Source organism: Urocampus carinirostris, chromosome 12 (assembly GCF_059441175.1).
Source record: "Urocampus carinirostris isolate Australia breed hairy pipefish chromosome 12, RoL_Ucar_1.0, whole genome shotgun sequence".
Classification (NCBI taxonomy): domain Eukaryota; kingdom Metazoa; phylum Chordata; class Actinopteri; order Syngnathiformes; family Syngnathidae; genus Urocampus; species Urocampus carinirostris.
Window position 1 is genome coordinate 2,904,746 of NC_142360.1, and position 19,420 is coordinate 2,924,165.

General features: G+C 42.1%; 1 protein-coding gene across 1 annotated transcript; it reads right to left on the reverse strand.

The window, feature by feature from the left end:
- Positions 1 to 7,241: 7,241 nt before the first annotated feature.
- lmnb2 (lamin B2) lies at positions 7,242 to 18,106 on the reverse strand. The gene is made up of 13 exons (XM_088349480.1): positions 17,642 to 18,106; positions 15,719 to 15,855; positions 15,322 to 15,478; positions 14,753 to 14,878; positions 14,590 to 14,688; positions 14,446 to 14,517; positions 12,743 to 12,868; positions 12,460 to 12,680; positions 10,489 to 10,717; positions 10,320 to 10,427; positions 10,124 to 10,243; positions 9,960 to 10,052; positions 7,242 to 8,780 (listed from the first exon to the last, which is right to left on the reverse strand). Exons 1-13 carry the CDS (start codon positions 17,855 to 17,857, stop codon positions 8,745 to 8,747), a joined length of 1,740 nt encoding a protein of 579 aa, XP_088205606.1. The 5' UTR covers positions 17,858 to 18,106; the 3' UTR covers positions 7,242 to 8,744.
- Between the last annotated feature and the right edge of the window lie 1,314 nt (positions 18,107 to 19,420).

Here is a 19,420-nt window from a genome sequence, read left to right on the forward strand (position 1 = left end):
CAATTGAAAAAAAAAAAATCTTGGACCGGAAAATAATTATTTGGGAACTCCATAGGCCCGCGGCCATTATGTTGTGCACCGTTCGTGTGAAACGCCAATTTTCCAAAAAGTGAATGTTTTCGATTCCTTACGAGATGTAATAATAATGCATTTTATTTAAAAGCGCCTTTCAAACCATCCAAGGACACTGTACAGACAATGAGAAAATACAATGTAAAAAAAAATTGTAAGCGAAATATTAAATAAAAACAAGACATAAAATCATAAAAACATAGGAAATGGAGAAGCTATGTGTTGTAGGCAGTCCTGAACAGGTGTGTTTTTAGACGGGACTTAAAAGTGGAGAGAGGTGTGCAGTTTTGGAGGTCCGGAGGTAGATTGTTCCAAAGCTTTGGAGCAGCGCGACTGAAGGCTCTGGCTCTCATGGTACTCAGGTGGGCAGGGGGCACTGACAGTCGGAGGGAGGGCGAGGATCTAAGGGAGCAAGTGGGGACGTGCACCTGGAGAAGGTCGGACAGGTAAGGAGGGGCCATGTTGTGAATGGCCATATACTGTATGTATATAGGATCAGTTTGTAGCTGATGCGATGTTGAACAGGAAGCCAGTGTAGCTGTTTGAGAACGGGGGTGATGTGCTGGTGGGAAGATGTTTTTGTGATGATACGAGCTGAGGCGTTTTGAACCAGCTGAATTTTATGGAGGGACTTCTGAGGAAGGCTGAAGAGGAGAGCATTGCAGTAGTCAAGGCGGGATGTGACAAGACTGTGGACGAGAATAGCAGTGGTGCGTTGGGGGGAGGGCGGAGTCTGGTAATATTGCGGAGGTGGAAATAAGCAGTGCGGGTGATAGTGTTGATATGTGAGTGGAAGGTAAGCATGCTATCCAGGATGACACCCGGACTCCTGACCTGGGGGGAGGGGGACACTAAGGAGCTGTCGATCTTGAGAGAGAATTTGTTTACTTTGGATAAAGTGGATTTGGTGCCAAGAAGGAGGATTTCTGTTTTATTGGCATTTAATTTAAGAAAGTTAGTTGTGAACCATGTTTTGAGTTCGGAAAGGCAAGAGGTGAGGGAGGGAGGTGGAAGTATGGAGTTTGGTTTGCAGGAGAAGTAGAGTTGGGTGTCATCAGCAAAGCAATGAAAGTGGATATTAAATTTGGGGAGGATTTGACCAAGAGGCAAGAGGTAGACAATGAAGAGAAGAGGACCTAAGACAGATCCCTGGGGTACACCTGTGGTGACTAGGGAGGGCTTTGAGGTGAAGTATTTCAGCTGGACAAACTGAGTGCGGCCAGTGAGGTAGGAGTGGAACCAACTGAGGGGAGTGTGGATGAGACCAATGGAGGAGAATCTATTGAGGAGGATAGGGTGAGAGATTGTGTCGAAGGCGGCGCTCAAGTCTAGGAGGATGAGGATGGAGACTAAACCAGAGTAAGATGCTATGAGGAGATCATTTACAATATGGATTAGGGCAGTCTCTGTGCTGTGACGGGGCGGAAACCAGACTGAAAGGGTTCATAGAGAGAGTGGAGGGATAGGTGGGAGTGGAGTTGAGGAACAACAGTTTTTTCAAGGACTTTCGAAATAAATGGAAGGTCGGAGATGGGGCGGAGGTTGTCAAAGTTGTTGGGGTCAGCACCATGCTTTTTCAGTGTAGGGGTAACAGCAGCGGTTTTGAAAAGTGATGGGACAATACCAGAAGAGAGTGAGGAGTGGATAATGGCAGATATGAGAGGAAGCAGGGAAAGAAGGCAGGATTTAACAAGGGATGAAGGGAGGGGATCGAGCTGGCAAGTGGCGGGCTTGGATTTGAGTATGAGGTTGGATATTTCAGCAGTCGAGGGTGGAGCAAAACTGGAGAAGAAGTGACAAGGAGAAAGAAATTCAGATGTGGATTGAGCAGACAGGTTTTAATGGAGTTGGTGATGAATCTTAAGGATTTTTTGAGATGTGCTATCAGTTCCACCTAAAACAATACATTTTAAACCGTCTTACTCTTTAAAAAACGTTTTTCTTGTTCCAAAGAGCAATTCCGTTTGCGACGTTTTTCTTCAATCTTTTTTAATTTTTTTCTTTCAGTTACGTGGGTCAATTAAACACTAGACAAACCTATAAGACAAGAAAGATAAGAATACAGGAAAGAATAAAAACATTTACAACACTGAACAAACATAAAATATTTGACAAGACAGAGTGCCCACAAAAATTAGCTTAATTCAGACGGTGTACACTTTTTCCTGAAGCCATGCGTTTACACAATTGCTGAGTTTTGGTTGTTTCCTCCGCACATGTCTTCATATTATGTTTTTCTTGGCTTACCCACTGTATCGTTTTGAGTTTCAACTTCAATTGGTCGTCTTATCGTAGGGCTCAGGGTAACACTTCTTTTAAATGTGGCCGCCTTGGCTGTTTAACCTCTGTAACATTTTCCTGAATTTGATGTACTAGTAGTGTACTCATTCTTGGCCGTTGGCGTGTTGTAACCTCACTCTTCAGTGTTGTGCCGTGGGTGTAGGTTTCTCTGACCTTTGGTGTGACGTTACCACTCTCGTCTGTATTGTCACTTTAGGTGCTGGAGTGACCCACCAATTGGTCCACCAGCTGTTAGCGTTTTGCTTATTATCTGTTACTTTAGTCTGTACTGTCGTTAACATATTTGGTTTCTGGTATTCAGTCGGCACTCCAACTGGTTGCACGTCTCTCTTTTGTCGGATTAATCCCATAATACTCTGGATTTCATTAGTTAAAATTTGTTTTCTATTGCGAATTGTACTTTCCAAATTCTCAACCGTTTTGGCATGTTGTACAGTAGTGTCACACTTAACCGGGCTGCTGTCTCTTTGATGCGTCAAGGTCTGCAACTGCAGCGCCCCTGTTCGGATCTCCGGCTGCACTTCCAGACCCGCGATTTCCATCCGCCGTTGCGATCTCTCGAGCCCTGCTCCTAGCAACAACCATATCAGACAACTTATTACCACACACAACTTTATCATCCAAGTCTTGTTTTCCTAATTTAACGTTACTGCCCTGTTGATCTTGGTTGGTCTGATTGACGGTGGCAGCGCGAGCCTTGGTGCAGTGGTTCAGATGGTACCAGGTTGAGCTGCCCTCGACCTGGACTGCGGTCGGCAATGCCCTCATGACGGTGTATGGTCCCTCATGCCTCGGTTGGTTCCACTTTCGCCGAAACACCTTGATGTACACGAGATCCCCTGGGACCACAGTCTTCTCGAATGGTTGTTCGACATTGAACTCTTGTCTCTTCACCTGCAGATAGATGGCCTTCTGGACAGCCGTCAATTGTCTCATATAGTGTCTCAGTTCAGTTTGTCGTTGCTCAAGCGGCGGCCCCCTTATAGGGACCTCTCAGATGCGGTGCTGGCATTGGTCTGCCTGTTAGCATTTCATGCCGTGTTAAATGTGTGATCCGATGAGTTTGCATGCAATAACTCATCAGCGCTGACGGTAACGCATCCACCCAGTTGAGCTTCGTACTTGCACAGTTTTTGTTTATCTTTGATTTTAATGTTCCATTTACTCTTTCCACCATCACCTGACTTTGTGGGTGATATATTGCACTCACCCGTTGTTAAATGTGAAATTTTTTAGGATGCCCTTCACGACCTTTTGAACAAATGCCGCACCGTTATCTGAGCTTATTTCTGACGGTATACCAAATCGCGGAATAACTTCTCTGATCAAAAACTTAATTACTGTTTCCGCACCTAGATCTTTTGATGGAACTACTTAAACTGAACGACTAAATAGGTCGATCACGACGAGCATATATCGTTTTCCTTGAACCGTCTCGATCATATTTACATATCAATCCAATCGGTGCTCATATACATTTTCTGATATTATTCTCTGCACAGATTTCACACTGCTTGAGCACTTCGTCTACCGTGGCCTGTAAATATGGAGACCAGTAACCTTGTTTCTTCATTTTTTTATAACCTCCCCCTTTGCACAATGATCTATATTGTGCGCTTCCGATATCAACATAGTCAGCAGTGACACTGGAGCAATAATCAGTCCTTCATGTGATCTCCAAAGTCCTTTATCATCACAGGTAGCAACCCTCTCTCTCCACGGTGTCTTTTCGTTCAGGCTTGCGTTGCCTTGAATCAGGATTTTTTCTGTTGCTGATAAACACTAACAACCAGAAGCGGTTGCTGGGTTGATGGATCGATAGGCGGCGCCGTCATGCTTGTTTGGAAGGGTTGGTCCAGTACAGGTGCTTGAGTCTTCAATGTAATTTTATTTTGCAGGTCAGAGAGCTGCATCTGAGTGAGTTTCAGTTGTTCAGCTCTTTCTAAATCATGCTGCTTTTGTTGATACTTTCTGAATTTTTCAATGGCGTGAACAACATGGTCGCGGAACTTCCTGTATGGCATTGAGGATAACCCTACGACATCTTCCAGCTTACTCTGAACTCGTATTGGCAGGGCTCCGATGATTGCATTGCGGAACAGAGTCGAAAGTATAGGGCTGTTTCTCCACTTCTTCCTCTGTTTCCTGCTTCCATGGTTTGAGCTGCCTGCCTATGTATGAAGCTGGATTCTCAGTTTCGCCGAGGGTTTCACCTCTTAATGCCTAATCTTGGCAGGGTATTCATCCCGTAGTGCTCTCCACACTACTGCACGGTAGGCATTAAATTCAGTTCCATCCACCATTACATCGACCATCCATCCATTGTTGCTGTGATGCAAAAGATTCTTCATCGCTGAAGCACCTACACATTGTGCCAATACTGACTTGATATCGCCGATGGCCAGCAGCTTGCCAATAGTCTCTTCAAACCGTCGAATCCACTTCCAAGCACCTTCAAGTATGTCTGGCAGTCGGGAGATCAGTCCAGCAAGGTCGAGCGTCTGCCAAGGGATGTGCTGACCTTTGTTTCCCTTGATTAGAATTGGAAACTGATCAGGGTCTGTATATCTCTCCGGCGGACGGATATTTGGCCAATATCTTAGGTCATAATTTACAGTCGCACTCGTTGACGGTCCAGGTCTTTCACTGTTCCTTCCTGCCTCAGTTCTTGCGTGAAGACTGTCCAGTTCTTCCTCCAATTCTTGGATTGTAGCGCGAACGCAGCACCTTGCCGTTCCTCTTCCAAGTTCCGGATGGTTTCCAGCAGCATCCCTGAGCTGAGAACAATACAATAATAAAGCAAAAAGAATACAATATACAAATACCCAATGTGACGTGCAAATGCCCACTGTAGCGTGTTGTATAGAATATCTAAATAGTGCTACACAGAATACATATTGCAATAAAATTCAGTAATATGCAATGTAGGAGGTGTGGTTTAATGTGGGCTTTTACTCTGCCGGGTCGAGTTAAAGAGCCTCATGGCATTAGGAAGAAAAGATCTCTTCAGTCTGTCCGTAGTACAAGACAGTGACAGCAGTCTGTCGCTGAAACTGCTCTTGTCTGGAGATAATGCTGTGTAGTGGATGTGATGGCTTGTCCATGATTGACCGCAGCTTTTCCAGTTCTCGTCTCTCAGCTACTGTTGTCAGGCTTTCCAGCTCTGTGCCCACAACAGAGCTCGCTTTCCTCGCCAGTTTATTGAGACGAGAAGCATCCTTCTTGACGCTGCCTCCCCAACACGCTGCCGCATAGAAGAGGGCGTTTGCCACAACTGTCTTATAGAATATTTTCAGGAGCTTTTTGCAGATTTTGAAGGAGGCCAGCCTTCTGAGGAAGTAGTCAGCTTTGGCCTTTCCTACATAGAGCTTCTGTGTTGGCAGTCCAGTCCAGTTTGTTGTACATTTCCAAATATGTTAGTACTCCTCAGTTTTAACATCACTTTTTCTATGCGATTTTATCTTAATAATAAAACCTCTGATTAACTGCTCAATTTCCTAATTGTCTGTATAATCTTTCAGATTGCAGGAATGGCCAAGTGTCATGCACCGCACTTGAATTTGCACGACAACGTCTCAAACCTCAATCCTCTAGGGAAACAGATTCCCGTATAAACTATATCTAGATTGTCCACTCTTGAACTGTCACTTCAGCCATGATGACGTCTTATCACCGCATTTTTCACAGATCTCAAGACAATTATACGGACTGGAATTAACCGTCCCTCCCATATACACATACCGGCGACCACTGCATTTTATCAGATTTGGCAGCCTGTGCCAAGCAACCCCCCCCTCCCCCACAAAAATCCCTGAGCACAGGATTATTGTCAGACAAAAATCTCAACTCAATCTATAGTCAATGTATCATCTGTCCAAAATGAGCCTGACTGCGGATGAAAACCACATGCACGATTTGACAATAATTTGGCTCTCACGTCACAGACCCCTGGACCTCAGCTATCCCGACAAGCAAAACGAAATAAGGAAAAAAAAAAACTGTACTTACCTCAATTGCTCATCGGGGCAGCATTTACGACGGGAAATCTCGTTTTCGAGCCAAATCACACGTTGGGCGCCAGTTTGTTGAAGAAGATAAATCGTCTCATACGCAGTCAGAGAATGCAGGAATTAATGACGTAAGAGGGAGCTCTTTATTGATGCAACAATCTCAACAAGAAACTCGGCAAATCTCAGATATGCGTGGGTCTTTATAGTTTCAACAACGCATGTGTAACCGGTGTAGCCCCGTCCCTTTCACGTGTACATACCACGGATTCTGTTATCATCAATTCTTGGAAATGTTTTTAGTTTGGGTCAGTTTGCCCTCTGCCGTTATCTCTTGTCCACCCTTAAGGAGGATTGTTTATACTAATTCGTCTGCCGAGACCTTCCCGAAATGTAAGCAACATTTCTCCCAACTGTAACCAAGTCTTTCTACATGTCAGCAAGTCTCCTGAACAAATGTATGCAAATCTCTTCTACAAATGCAAGTTTCTATTCTACAACACGACTTAGCAGAAAACTTAAGCTGTCAGCCATAGAGGCCACCACAAAGACTGAAGATTTCACAAAATGAACAGGTAGCAGCTCACAATTAAGAGTAGAGGCTGGCAGCACACCACAGCATTCGGGGAAGTGGCTAATGTGAGTGGCCTGAGAAACAGTGGAAAATGTTGGTGACAAGCACCCGAAAAAAAAAAAAAAACATGTTCATGCGTACATGCGTTTTTGCTTTTTGTGCTAAGTCACCAAATTATATGAAAAGGTTCAAGTTTTATTGTATTAACTCAGTGGTGTGTTTGAATAAAACTAGGTGTGCCCTTCAAATACTTTTACAAAAACATGTAACTCATTCATCAGTCAAAATTGAGTAAATGTAAAACATTTATTGAGGGTACAAAAAGTTCAATTAAAATGACAAAGCAACCCCCCTCCCCCCACTAGAAGCACACAACACACAAATAGCAGGTCTCTGAGGCACTGACTAAAATTGGAGCATTCCAATTTTTTAACATCTAAAACAAATCTTCGGCATTCGAGATTTTTAGAGGATTTCACCGAATACAGGAAGACGTCAGTGTGGAACACCTCTCCTGACTTATCTTGATAACCACTTGCAAATAGTCACACAGAGATCCTCAAGACAAAAATGAATCTCTTATTGAATGTAAAAAAAAACCAACAGACAACTTTAGGATATCTAAAGTCAAAAATGGCGTGTAAACACTCACCCAAAAATAAACGCTCACGCAAAGGCAAGTTTGAAACAATACACATCATGTTATCTACTTGGAGATTTTTTTTTAAAAGTCAGTTTAAATATTTGTTGATAATTTATCTCAGATAATTACCACTTGGTATGTTTTGGCATTTATCACACCCTCAAACGGCAAACATTTGAAAAAAAAATAAAAATACTTGGCTCGTACATGAAAGAAATAAACAAAAAAAATTATATACGGTAACATACAAAAGACTAGTGCTTCAATTTTGAAAGTCTGCTTTGAGAATGGCTGGTACAAAACAGACTAATCAGTCAACTGCATAAAATAAAACAAATACATCTTTCTTGAAGATTGTTTTTTCTTATGGTCAATAAAACCATCAGACAAAAAATAAAACTGATTAACATCATGCTCGCAAAAAAATCTGCAGATTGAATAAAAAAAAAGTCTGGTATTTGTTTTACTCATGCCGAGGTCCACTTTTAAAAAAATAATTTTGTAAGAATTTCCATCTGTATTAACTAAATGCAGACTTACCCAATTTAAGGGAAATGAAATCATCCCAGTTTTTTTAATGCTGGTCAAAAGCACCCCTTATTTTTTGTAAGTTTAATGCGGCAAGAAAGGAAAAACATAAGTATGTCATACCATTACTTTGAAGCGGAAAAAACTAAATATTGACAATCACTTCCTAAAGATTCTTCTTGACTGTTGAAGTTTCCAACAGAACGATGAGATTTTTTTGTCATTCATTTTAGTGTTCAATACATTTGAAGCGCTCAAAACAAAAATCTAGCAATCAAACAGCCTCAAGTCTCTGAACAATGTCCAGAAAGAGAAAATGATCGTGCTGAGTCAGTTAACTCACGGCTAAAATAAAAAAAATTATGACAAAAGAGAAGGAAATGTATGAAATTCAACGCGTGATGACTATCTCAAGTGCCATGATGGCAGCCATTCAAGAAGGTCATCAAATAGGAAGTGAGGAGTTCATCAGTGAGGCTTGCATTTGCCATCAACAAATAATAAAAAAAAAAAACACATCCCCCCGAAAACAAACAAAAGAGGGCTGCTAAAAAAGTGTGTCGGCTACAACAAACAAGGGGACGCTTTTTGGATGTGAAGACGGGATGGGCTGGTAGCTTCACATGACAGCGCACTCCCTGGATGAAATTTTAGCCTGTTAGGGACACAACAGTAATATTATTTTTCTCAACACACCAAACAATCCACAAAAAAATTCAGTACAACGATGATTTTACGCAAAAGATTGTGAATACGGCAGAGACCGGGGTGGGGGTGGTCTTTGACAGCTTTGTTAACTTATGACATTTTCACGCTAGTTGCTAAACACTATGTAATTTTGGTTGCTCGTTATGGAATTTTCCCCACTGTACCACGTCAACAAATTATGTGGCATGCCCCCCAAAAAAGTCTGCGATGTTCGTGTGTTTGCAGCGTGAAGTCTTTAAGCTGCCTGTATGCTATTGGTCCATGTCATAAAATATGTTTTTTGCTATTAGCTTGAGGCATTGCATCATGAAAAGGCAGATAGATATGCCATTGGTTGACTTCCCTCTCACAATGCCTTTATCGCTCTTAATTCAACCTCAAATGTTACGTAACAAACTTGAATATGTATAGCAGCAGGTCCTAAGACGTGCAATGATGCTATAGGAAAAAGCAAGAACATAACAATTGTTAACTTGGTAAAAGAGTATTTAAGCTGCAAATGTGTTTTTATTGCAATATCTACACATGTGTATGGAGGTCAGTTTACAGAAACCAGCATTCCAGTGTTCTAAATAGTGTTTGCTCATTGCATTGGAAAACTACTGGATGATTAGAAAACCTGTTTGCAAAGATGATAGAGCTGAAAACAGTTTAGTTGGTTACACAATCTAAAAAAAACAAGCTCTCTAAATGAGTATCTGGAGCATCATTTGTGTGGGTGATTCCATTTTCAGAATGACCAGAAAAAGAGAACTCACATGTGAAACTTGACAGTCTAGATTTGGTCTAAGAGATAAAGGTTATTCCATGTGAGATGTCACTAAGACTGAAGATCTCTTACAGTCATGCGTACTACTCCCATCAGAGAAGAGTAAAAAGATTGGCCAGATGGCAAGTACACTAGTCTCTGGTTTGAGAAATAGACACAAACAGGTCCTCAATTAGCAGCTCGTTAAAATAGTACCCGCAAAACACCAGTGTCAACATCTACAGTGAAGAGGCGACTCCGCATTAGCTTAGGTTTCTATACCTCGCAATACAACAATTTCACCAAAGTTCCCAAACTCGGAAGAGATTCATGTCATATCCTGGGGTCTACTGTACAAAAGAGAAACAAATGCCTCACCTTCTTATGCACAACTTCTTCCTCCTCCTCCTCGTCTTCCTCCTCTCCGTTCTCCACCTGCACTTTCTTGCTGACGCAACGCCTGGCCACCTCCTGCACGACAAACAGAGTAAGGTGAGGACGTGAGCACCATTTGGCCGTTGCTTGAGGAGCAAAGGAGTTACCTCGCCATCAGAGTTGACCAAGCTTGTGACAATGTCACTTCCTGTGCCCCAGGACGCCTGGCTCTTCCACAGCAGATCGGTGGGGGGGCTGTGGGCCACGCCAGCATCTGCAGCCCACACCTCCAGTAACAAGAACAAGTAATTGTGCATTAGGTATGTACTTTTTAGAAGCAATGACACCAAAGTATTCTCTTACGGTGACTGTCAGTCCGGCCTTTAGAACAAACTTTGGTGAAAATTTGTAGGTGATCTCTTCAGCGTCGTCCACTTGTCTCTTCAGTCTCCAGTTCCCCAGTGGCTGGTCCTGAAATAAGGGTAAGGGTCAACACAGCATACCACTGGACAACACGGGTGGGTGAACGCACCTGCTCAGTTTCATTGGCTAGGGTGACAGAGTTCCCGTCCATGTCAGTGGGCGAGATGGAGACAGCACCGCTGGCCGTGTGCTCCTCTGAAGCCAGCAGAAGCTCCTCGGCTCGTCCCATGTCGCCGGAGTCCATGCCCACCCTTTTCCGCTTGGAGGTGCGGGAGGACGATGAGCCAGTCACTCTGGAAACAGTTACGCGGGAAGACGGGCTGGGGGAGAGCTTCAGCCTGTCGAAAGGACAAAAAGCCATTTGAGAACGCTGACTTCAAACAAAAATAAAAGTAGTCCTTCCAAAAGAACTACCTTAGTAAAAAATTCAAGCTGTGTTAGCAACAAATTCACCAATGCCATTTTACCTTCTTGGGCTTGGAATCTCAAGTGTCATTGACCAATATTGGGTATGTTTACATGCAGGCAATACTGCATGAAAAACAAATGTGTTCCTACATCTTAAGGCAAGTTAAATTCAAGACTTTTTAATGCCCTTAAAAATGAGCACAAATCCCCAAAAACTCTTCTGCTACATTCATGAAGAATTTTTATCACAGGGATGTGATTTGACCAAAGTGAAATTATCTGAAAATAAGCCGGGGGTCTGGGGGCCGCGGGCACCCAACGAGGTCCAGGGCAGTGCCCTGGAGCTCATAGGTTTTCTGTGTTTTTAAGTACTATCAATGCACTCAGATGACAAAGAAATAGACAAAACAACAGCATAAATTTTCAATGTATTTTGAACTATCCCATATAAAATTACAGTTTAAGTCAACTCAAAATCAGTCACATTAAAAAACATTGGACTGCCTTTGCTTTTAAAAACTATCACTGAGAATATCATCATATCTAACTAAAGTGATTACTAAGTTAACACATAAATCATGCTGAAGAGTTCACATTTCATGAACAAATAATTGTATCATGACCAAATGAAAAGTAACTCATATTAGAACATACCACAAATGTCTTTGTTATAGCAGAAGATGTTATCTATAAATGAAAGTACAATAATTATAGGCCCTACAGTAAAGTGTTGGTGTAATGTACACATGAAAATCTATTATTGTAATTGTTAAATATTTTTGGCCATTTTTATTACATTATAATATTTTCGAAAAAAGGGGAAAACTGTCAAATAAATTTGAAAAGTTTACCACCTACCTCAAAATTCACGACTCTATCAGCAACTGGTACAGGTTGTTGGGGTGGATCACGTCTCTCTATTACCGCTTCCGATTGTGATGTCAATAAGGGATGGAGGCCTAAAGTTTTGGAGTTTTCGTTTGTGCACCGAAACTACCAGCGATGTAATAATTTGTTGTTCTTGACTGGAGTTCTTTCACGTGTTTTTTGCGTGACTTTCAAGAGCTTTGAAACCTCTCCCACCATAGTCAATGGTATCATGGCACCAAATGCAAAGCGCTTTCCCGGCACGATCGATCTTCCGAATAAAGTCACTGAACAAATTCGTCACAGTCTTCTTTCCAACATTTGTATGTACTTCATTCTCTAACCAGTCCCATCGAAACTTGTTTTTTACGATCTTATCAATTTCTTTAACTCGCGGAGCATCTTTGCGTTCGATCACGGACATCTTTCTTTAAACACCCGGTAAAAACGTGTGAGAAATGAACAATGGCATACTCCTATGCCTTTATAACAAGCGCGTTTATTGGTCAACACGGAGACTTCAACCAATCGCAAGTACGTTTCATTTCAGTTAGGGAAACACTAAAATGGAATGCTGTAGAGACGAAATCGGTTTTTTTACCACTTAAAAAATCGGAAATTTTAAAATTTTATTTTTGGAGATAAAAAAGCGGAATTCCGCGAATTAGCGGAAAAATCACATCCCTGTTATCATGCATGAAAATGCCCTCTTGGTCCAGCGTAAAACCTTTAGAAAAATTGGACCATAAAGGTGACAATATTATCCCAGACAAGATAAATAGTTTGTCAATTAAAATCAACCCACCTGTGCTCCTCGCCCTCCAAGAGCTTCCTGTAGGCGTTAATCTCCATGTCCAGGGTGAGCTTGACATCCAGCAGTTCCTGATACTCAGAGAGCTGCGCGTTCATCCGCTCACGCAAGTCGTTCATCTCGTGGTCTTTTACTTCCATGATGCGCCGGTGCTTGTCCCGCTCGGAAGCCAGCATCTCCTCTAACTCCCGCACGCGGTCCTCGGCGGCTGCCGCCTGAACACACCAATATCGTTAAGGAGGCACAAGGCCGCCGTGATTTAAGTTGTGAAACGTACTTGTTTCTGCAGGGCACTTAGTTGGTAGCCTAGACTCTCAATTCTCATGCGCGACTCCTGGAGCTCTTCTCTGGCCGTACACATGGCCTTGTCATTCATGGCGGACGACAACTTGGCATTGTCCAGCTAAAGCAAATATTTTCATTAAAAATACATTAGAAAGGCACATTAAAAGACTTTGAGGTGCCACTTAAGTGATTTTGAACCTACTATGCACATTCAATTAGTAGTTCCACAATAATATGACAATCAATCAACACAGGGTTCCTACATCTTTGGGCATGTTACATTGAAGACTTACAAGACCTTTTAATGCCCTTTGAAATACCAAGTCAACAAAGAAACAAACAAACATACAATTGAAACAAACAAATATTTCTTGCACAAAATACATCGTGCCCAATTTCCTGGCACAGCTTTTAGCTATGGAGAAAAACGTTCTTCAGACAGGCAATTTTCATTAAATGCAATCTTTTCCATGGTCCAAAGTAAATGTTTCTTTCCTAAGTTGCTATGTGTATTGTGGGTAGACTTAAATATGCTTCTGCCCTGAAAGGCCTGACTAAAACCACAACACCGTTTTGATAGTTAAGTTAGTGTGGTCACCCGATTTTTCCATAAAAGTATATTGGTGACATATTACGACAATTGATAAACGTTACTGCATCTCTTTAGTTCAAACAAATACAAATCTTATGTGTTAAAATTTCTAAGACTTGTGATAATTGGATTTAAGACATTGTAATGCCCTATTTTTGGATTCATAATTTTAATACCCTTTAAGAATCTGTGGAAACCTTGCAGCAAGAGAAAAGTATATGAATGACCTATATATCATGTTGACAATATCTGTATTATTTGTTAGTGCAACATCCATTGCAGCATGGTCATTCTGAAGGGGGATTACCGAATGTGCGGCCCCTTTCTTCATTTTCCTCATGTTAAGGTTTCTGAGTTTTTCCTTGCCCTCATGTAGGTTTTAGATCAGGGGATGGTGTAATAATAGTCTGGTTTGCAATCATCTGTGGTCTGTGCAGGCTTTTGAGACACCTTGTGATTAAGGGCTATCCAAATATATATGACTTAACTTGACTATTCTGTTTATAGCCATTTAAGCATTTTCAGAATTGCTTTTACTTAAAAACAATTTAAAAGATAATTTTAAACTTTATGGTGTCAAAACCAATAACTGAATCATAAATGTAAATATCTTGGACGAGGGGTGGGTAAACTATGGCTAGTGAAGCACCTTTGCCCCATTTGGTTTATTAAGTTATTGAAAAACTACTAACAACTATTTGTTGTCACTTTGATGCAGCTCCTTTCCACAGCGTCCCTTTTTCTTTTTTGCTCTAAAGCATTAATGTGTACCATTATCTTCAAAAAAACAAATATCCTTTTTAGATTTGCATTGTCACACAAAACAACTTAAGCAATTGAGTGCTTAACAAAAAGGAGCAGAATATTGTAATTTGCTTAAATTCTTAGTGTTTCAAAGCCAATTTGATAAAATTGCCTATCAATAAACAAATACAAAAATAAATATAGCCTGTAAATATAAATATCTGAATGTACATTTATTCAGTTAGACAGTGTTACAAATTGTTATATTTTTACCACCCAAAAAAGATTATATGATATTAAACCAATGCAGTTACCGTCTTAAATCCATCTACATAAGAATACATCAAGTCAAAGCTGACCTTGGCCTGGAAGGTCTGCTCCAGTTCATCTTTGTACAGGGACACCTGCTCATCATGCTGCTTGCGCAGATCCTGACACAAAAGCAGGGCCAAACATCAATGGAAATCTAAACCCACACACAGTTACCATTTTCCCCCACTCACCTGCAAAGCTTGTGCCAGCTTGAACTCATAGTCCTGCCTGACTCCAGAGTCCACTTCCACAATTCGCTGCTCTTGCCTGCGGCGAGACTCTCGGACCTCCTAACCAAACATTTTGACTTCAAAATTGATATTCGATAGCAAAGGATCAGGATAGCATATTCACCTCATCAAACATGTTCTTCCTGAACTCCAGCTCTTCACTGAGCGACTGGCAGCGGTTTTCAAAATCCACACGCATCAAAGTCTCTGCCTCCAGTTGCCGCTTGCCGATGGCATGACTGTCTTCCGCCTGCAAACAGTCAAATGCTCATAAGAACCGCGTCAAACCCGCTCAAATTTGACAGACAAGGGGGGCCAGTGTTGGAGACAGGTGGCGCCCAATGGTCTGCACAGCTGCAAAGACACTTGAGAAATCTGCAACATTTACTCAACAGCAGTAGTTGGCGACACGCAGCAGCTTGGCCACTAGTCTTTATTTTGAGATTTAGTACTAAACAGGTAACAGCCATCCAATTTATCTTTCACAAGAGATATTTGTTTAACAATAGCGGGCAGAACTACAAAAACTATTTTTGATGAATCAAATTTGGGATTTATCAATAATAACAAAGATATGAAGCCAACAGGACTATCAATTAAAATTCTACGTTCCATTTCAATGCACCCAAATGTTTTGTTCACTTGAAAAATTGTGTAAATAGACTGTAAATGACGAAAAGAGCAACAGCACACCTTAGCAAGCAGACCCTTGACTTCAAGCAGCTCGGTGGTGAGGGCGGCGTTCTGGCTCAGCGCGGTAGACAACGCTGCTTCGCTTTTGTTCAGCTGGCTTTCCAGAGCAGCCGCACGTGACATAGCCGCCGCCAAATCGCCATCTTTTTTCTTACCACTGATATAAGCAAACAGGGAACACACCATGGTCAATCATCTCATACACCCTCAAAAACAAGACACTATGGAATTTTATAAAAAAAAAAGTTTGTGGCACCAAACTCAAATAATCGTCTTTCAGGACTTCAGATGATGTGCTAGCGTGCTTTAATTGCGCTTCGAGAGAGGACAAAGAAAACTACACAAAGAATAGTGTGCTTAATTAGATTCCCAAAGTGTTGTTTGGAGGGTTGGTTACCTGCGTGTGGCCTCTTCCAGGTCAGCCTGGGCCTTTCCCAGATCGATCTGGAGCCGGGCGCGCTCCCTGGCAGTTTCGTCTAGAACCCGCCTGGCATCCGCCAACTCGGCCTCATACAGATGCTTCAGGCTGGTAACCTACACACAAAGTATTATTTTGTAACTTATGTGACAAGAGCTTTTAGTCAGCTGATAACAAAAAGCAAAGTGTGTCTGTCATGGTTATACAGTGGATCTTGGATATGGTGAACCCATCTTGTGATATTTTCACTTATCAATCTGGAATAACATTTGATGGATATTTTTTTCCTTACTATAACCAACAGAAAACTAAATATGCCTGTGTAGGCGCGTGTTTGCTCATTTTTAGCGTAAGGGTGTGATGATAATGCAGATATTATCTGAACTACCTCCCAAAATGTCTTTGTCCAGTTCAGAATACCTGGTGTTTCATTAAACTGCATATTGGCAGTCAAAACTTGTTTGCGCTTTATTTACTAGGGCTCTCGAAGCTTGCAGTGATGCGAAATAACCATTCCGTTGTTTTCTATTTTACATTTGGTGGTGTAAATTTTAGTCCCCCCCACAAAAAAATAAATTGTGATTGTAGCCCAACACAAAAGAATTTTTTTTTCTCAACAAAAATCGGGATGTCTTTCAGGGCCTAATATTTACACACCTTTAACCAATTTGTTTACTCATTTTTTTGTCAAGACCAATCTCGTCTTGCCCATTTTGACTCTCACCTGGATCTTCTCTTTCCATTGGCAGCAGACAACTAAGTTGTAATAAATTAATAAAATCCAATCGCAGGGCACACGGGGACAGACAACGCACTCGCTCATTCACACCTAGGGACAATTTGGACCGGCCAATTAACCTGAAATGCATGTTTTTGGAATGTGGGAGGAAACCGGAGTGCCCGGAGGAAACCTACGCAAGCACGGGGAGAACACACAAACTCCGCAAAGTCTGGAGCTGAATTTGAACCCACGCAGGAGGTTCCCAAGACATGAACTGTGCCGCACATGCACTAACCACTGCGCCGCCGTGCTACCCTCGTGTAACTCTTTTTCTAAAAAAATAAAATGAAGTATCTTAAATGTGTAAACGAGTCTTGTTCTAAATAGCACTTTTCAGGCATTTCAAGACGCCTGATGGACAGAACCTTGGTGTTCTTTTCATGTCAAGTACACAGCACGTTAAGTTGCGATTTATTTCCTGTACTTTCCAAATACATAGTCAACTGATTGGTTGATCTTCTAACGTTTTGTTTGGTTTCATATATGTTGATCAGGTTTTAAATAACCCAATTCTGAACAAAACAAGTGCTATATTTATATGATGTTAAAAAAGTAAGATTAAAATGAAAATTTCAGGACCAAAGGTAACCCCTCAAAACCGCCTAGAAAGATCAATCAATATCAAATCAAGACGTTGGTAAACTATTTATTTTTAAGTGGGATATACGTTGAGGTTTCAAATAACACGAATAAGAGTTGTTTACATATAATAATGAAAGTGTTCAAAAAATATATCTTAATCAGCGAAAGAGTTCAACGGGAGGGGGCTTTTTACGGAAAGGCGCGCAACATCAACCGCTTGTTTTTCAAAATGATAATCCCGGATCTTTTTATTCTTTAGCTCACCTAACAAGTTATAAAATTGAAGGCTTTGTTTTTTGTTTTGAAAGTGAATAAAAGTTCAACTCGCAGGTCGACTATGTATTTAGTGGGGGAGGGAGCGTTGGTGTGTGCGCGTGTATATATATATATATATATATATATATATATATATATATATATATAGTTTATTGGCCTGTTGCCATCCGCGTTTTTTTCCAAATCCATTGTAATAGTTATTTTGACGCAACCAAAATCAACGCATTTTAACGCAGTAATAAGTGAAAATTTGCCTCGCCTACCTCCCTGGTAGTGACCTCTTCCTTCTCGGACACTTTAACCAGAAGCCGATCATTCTCCAGCTCCAGGGAGCGCACCCGCTCGATGTAGACGGCCAGTCGGTCGTTAAGGTGCTGCAAGTCTTGCTTCTCCTGCAGGCGGGTGATGCGGGTGGGGGACAACGGCGTGGAAGAGGCCGTCTGCCGGCCAGGCTCGCGGCTCGGAGTTGCGGTCGCCATAACAGCTCGCTGACTTTTTAACTTTCTTTATTTGACGCTTCCTCGGGCAATCCAGAGAACCAAGGCTCGTGGGTAGTCCTCGTGGGTGTGGAATAGGGACAGGAAAGCAGGTCGGCGGGGTGGTAAATTAATGAATGAAAGGCGGCCGGCGGCCAAGTCAAAAGCAGCGGCAGCGTCGAAATCGTTCGGGCGGAGTGAGTGGAGGAAAAGATACCAAAATGGCCGCCGCAGCTCCTACCACCGCGCCAAAAGCGTGGAGCGTTTCCGGTTCCGCGCTGCATGACGGGAAAACGATACTGACACCGCGTTGACGTCATGGCCCAACAACGCTGTTGACGCCCACCAGTCTTTTGATTTTTTTTTTAATTATGAATAATATTTGCCCCCAAAACATACGTGTCAACCACAGCCAATTGATCCCATCAATGATTGCAATTAGTGATAGTGAGCCTTGAAAACACAACACAGCACCTATTTACTCACAGCAAGACCAACGATGTATGTAGGAGAGTGGTTCTTAACTCATCTGATTTCAGGATCTACCAAGCCGCGACCCAAATTAAGAAACTAAATCAAATTTATTGAATGAAATATTGTGCATTTCAAACCAAGTGATGGTAGAATATATTCCCATTTTTAAAAAATGAAGAGCAAAACCAAAACGACTTAAAGTAATAATATTCAGCGACTCCTAGTGATTAAAAAATGTATTTAAATAGTAAGCAAGAATGCGTGTAATACATAAAACGTGCATAAATTTGCACCTATTTGACATAATATTAGTCTCACAATAAAAGTCGCCGATCTCGCAGATATGGGTACCCCAAGAATGCTTGCAGAAGACTTGACAAAAAAAGAGTAAAATCATGCACTCAATAAACTCAGGATACATCGCTGATGATGCGTCCCAGTTGCATCCAGGAGATGTTTCTTTCAAGTTACAAGCTGGCACTGCCAGTGACTCCTAGGAAGAGACTAGGTGGCAACCAAGAACAGATTGGTCGATTACTGGAGAGACAGTTGAAAGCCCGGAAAGACGGCAACAGGGACAGGTTGGGTTAGCACCCCAGCCTGTATCCTTCGTGAAAAAGGAACCCCAACAAGCTACGAAAAGCCCTAAAGAAAGATACCCCCAGGAGATCCCGAGAGGGGAGAAGGATGAGATCTCCAATCAGACGGAACAAAGGTTAACAACCCCTTCAAATGAACAGACGACGATTATGACATGTATCTGCGGCAAAATATGCAAAAGCAACCACGGCCTAAAAATCCATCAGGCCAGGATGAAATGTTTGGAGCAGTAGAGCGAGGTACACCGCACAGGTCCTGGACCTGGTAAGACGCAGGAGGAGCCCGGACAGGAGGCCACCCACAGATCCCAGTCCCTCCACGTGCCAACATCTCCCAAACCCAGCAGAGTAGTTCCACGTACGCGGATTGAAAGGCCTCCAGCGAACAAGCCACAGCCAAAGGAGACGTTGACAGCAGACTCCAAGCGATGACCACCAGAATCGCCAGCTATGGCTCAGAGAGATTCGGCTCGACTGAAGAGGGCAACACCAA

Coding starts and splice junctions, on each gene's coding strand:
- lmnb2 (XM_088349480.1), bottom strand. CDS start 17,857: ATGGCGACCGCAACTCCGAGCCGCGAGCCTGGCCGGCAGACGGCCTCT. Junction 12,681..12,742: donor TAAGTGCCCTGCAGAAACAA/GTACGTTTCACA, acceptor TGGTGTGTTCAG/GCGGCAGCCGCCGAGGACCG. Junction 10,718..12,459: donor TTGGAGGGCGAGGAGCACAG/GTGGGTTGATTT, acceptor TCCTTTCGACAG/GCTGAAGCTCTCCCCCAGCC.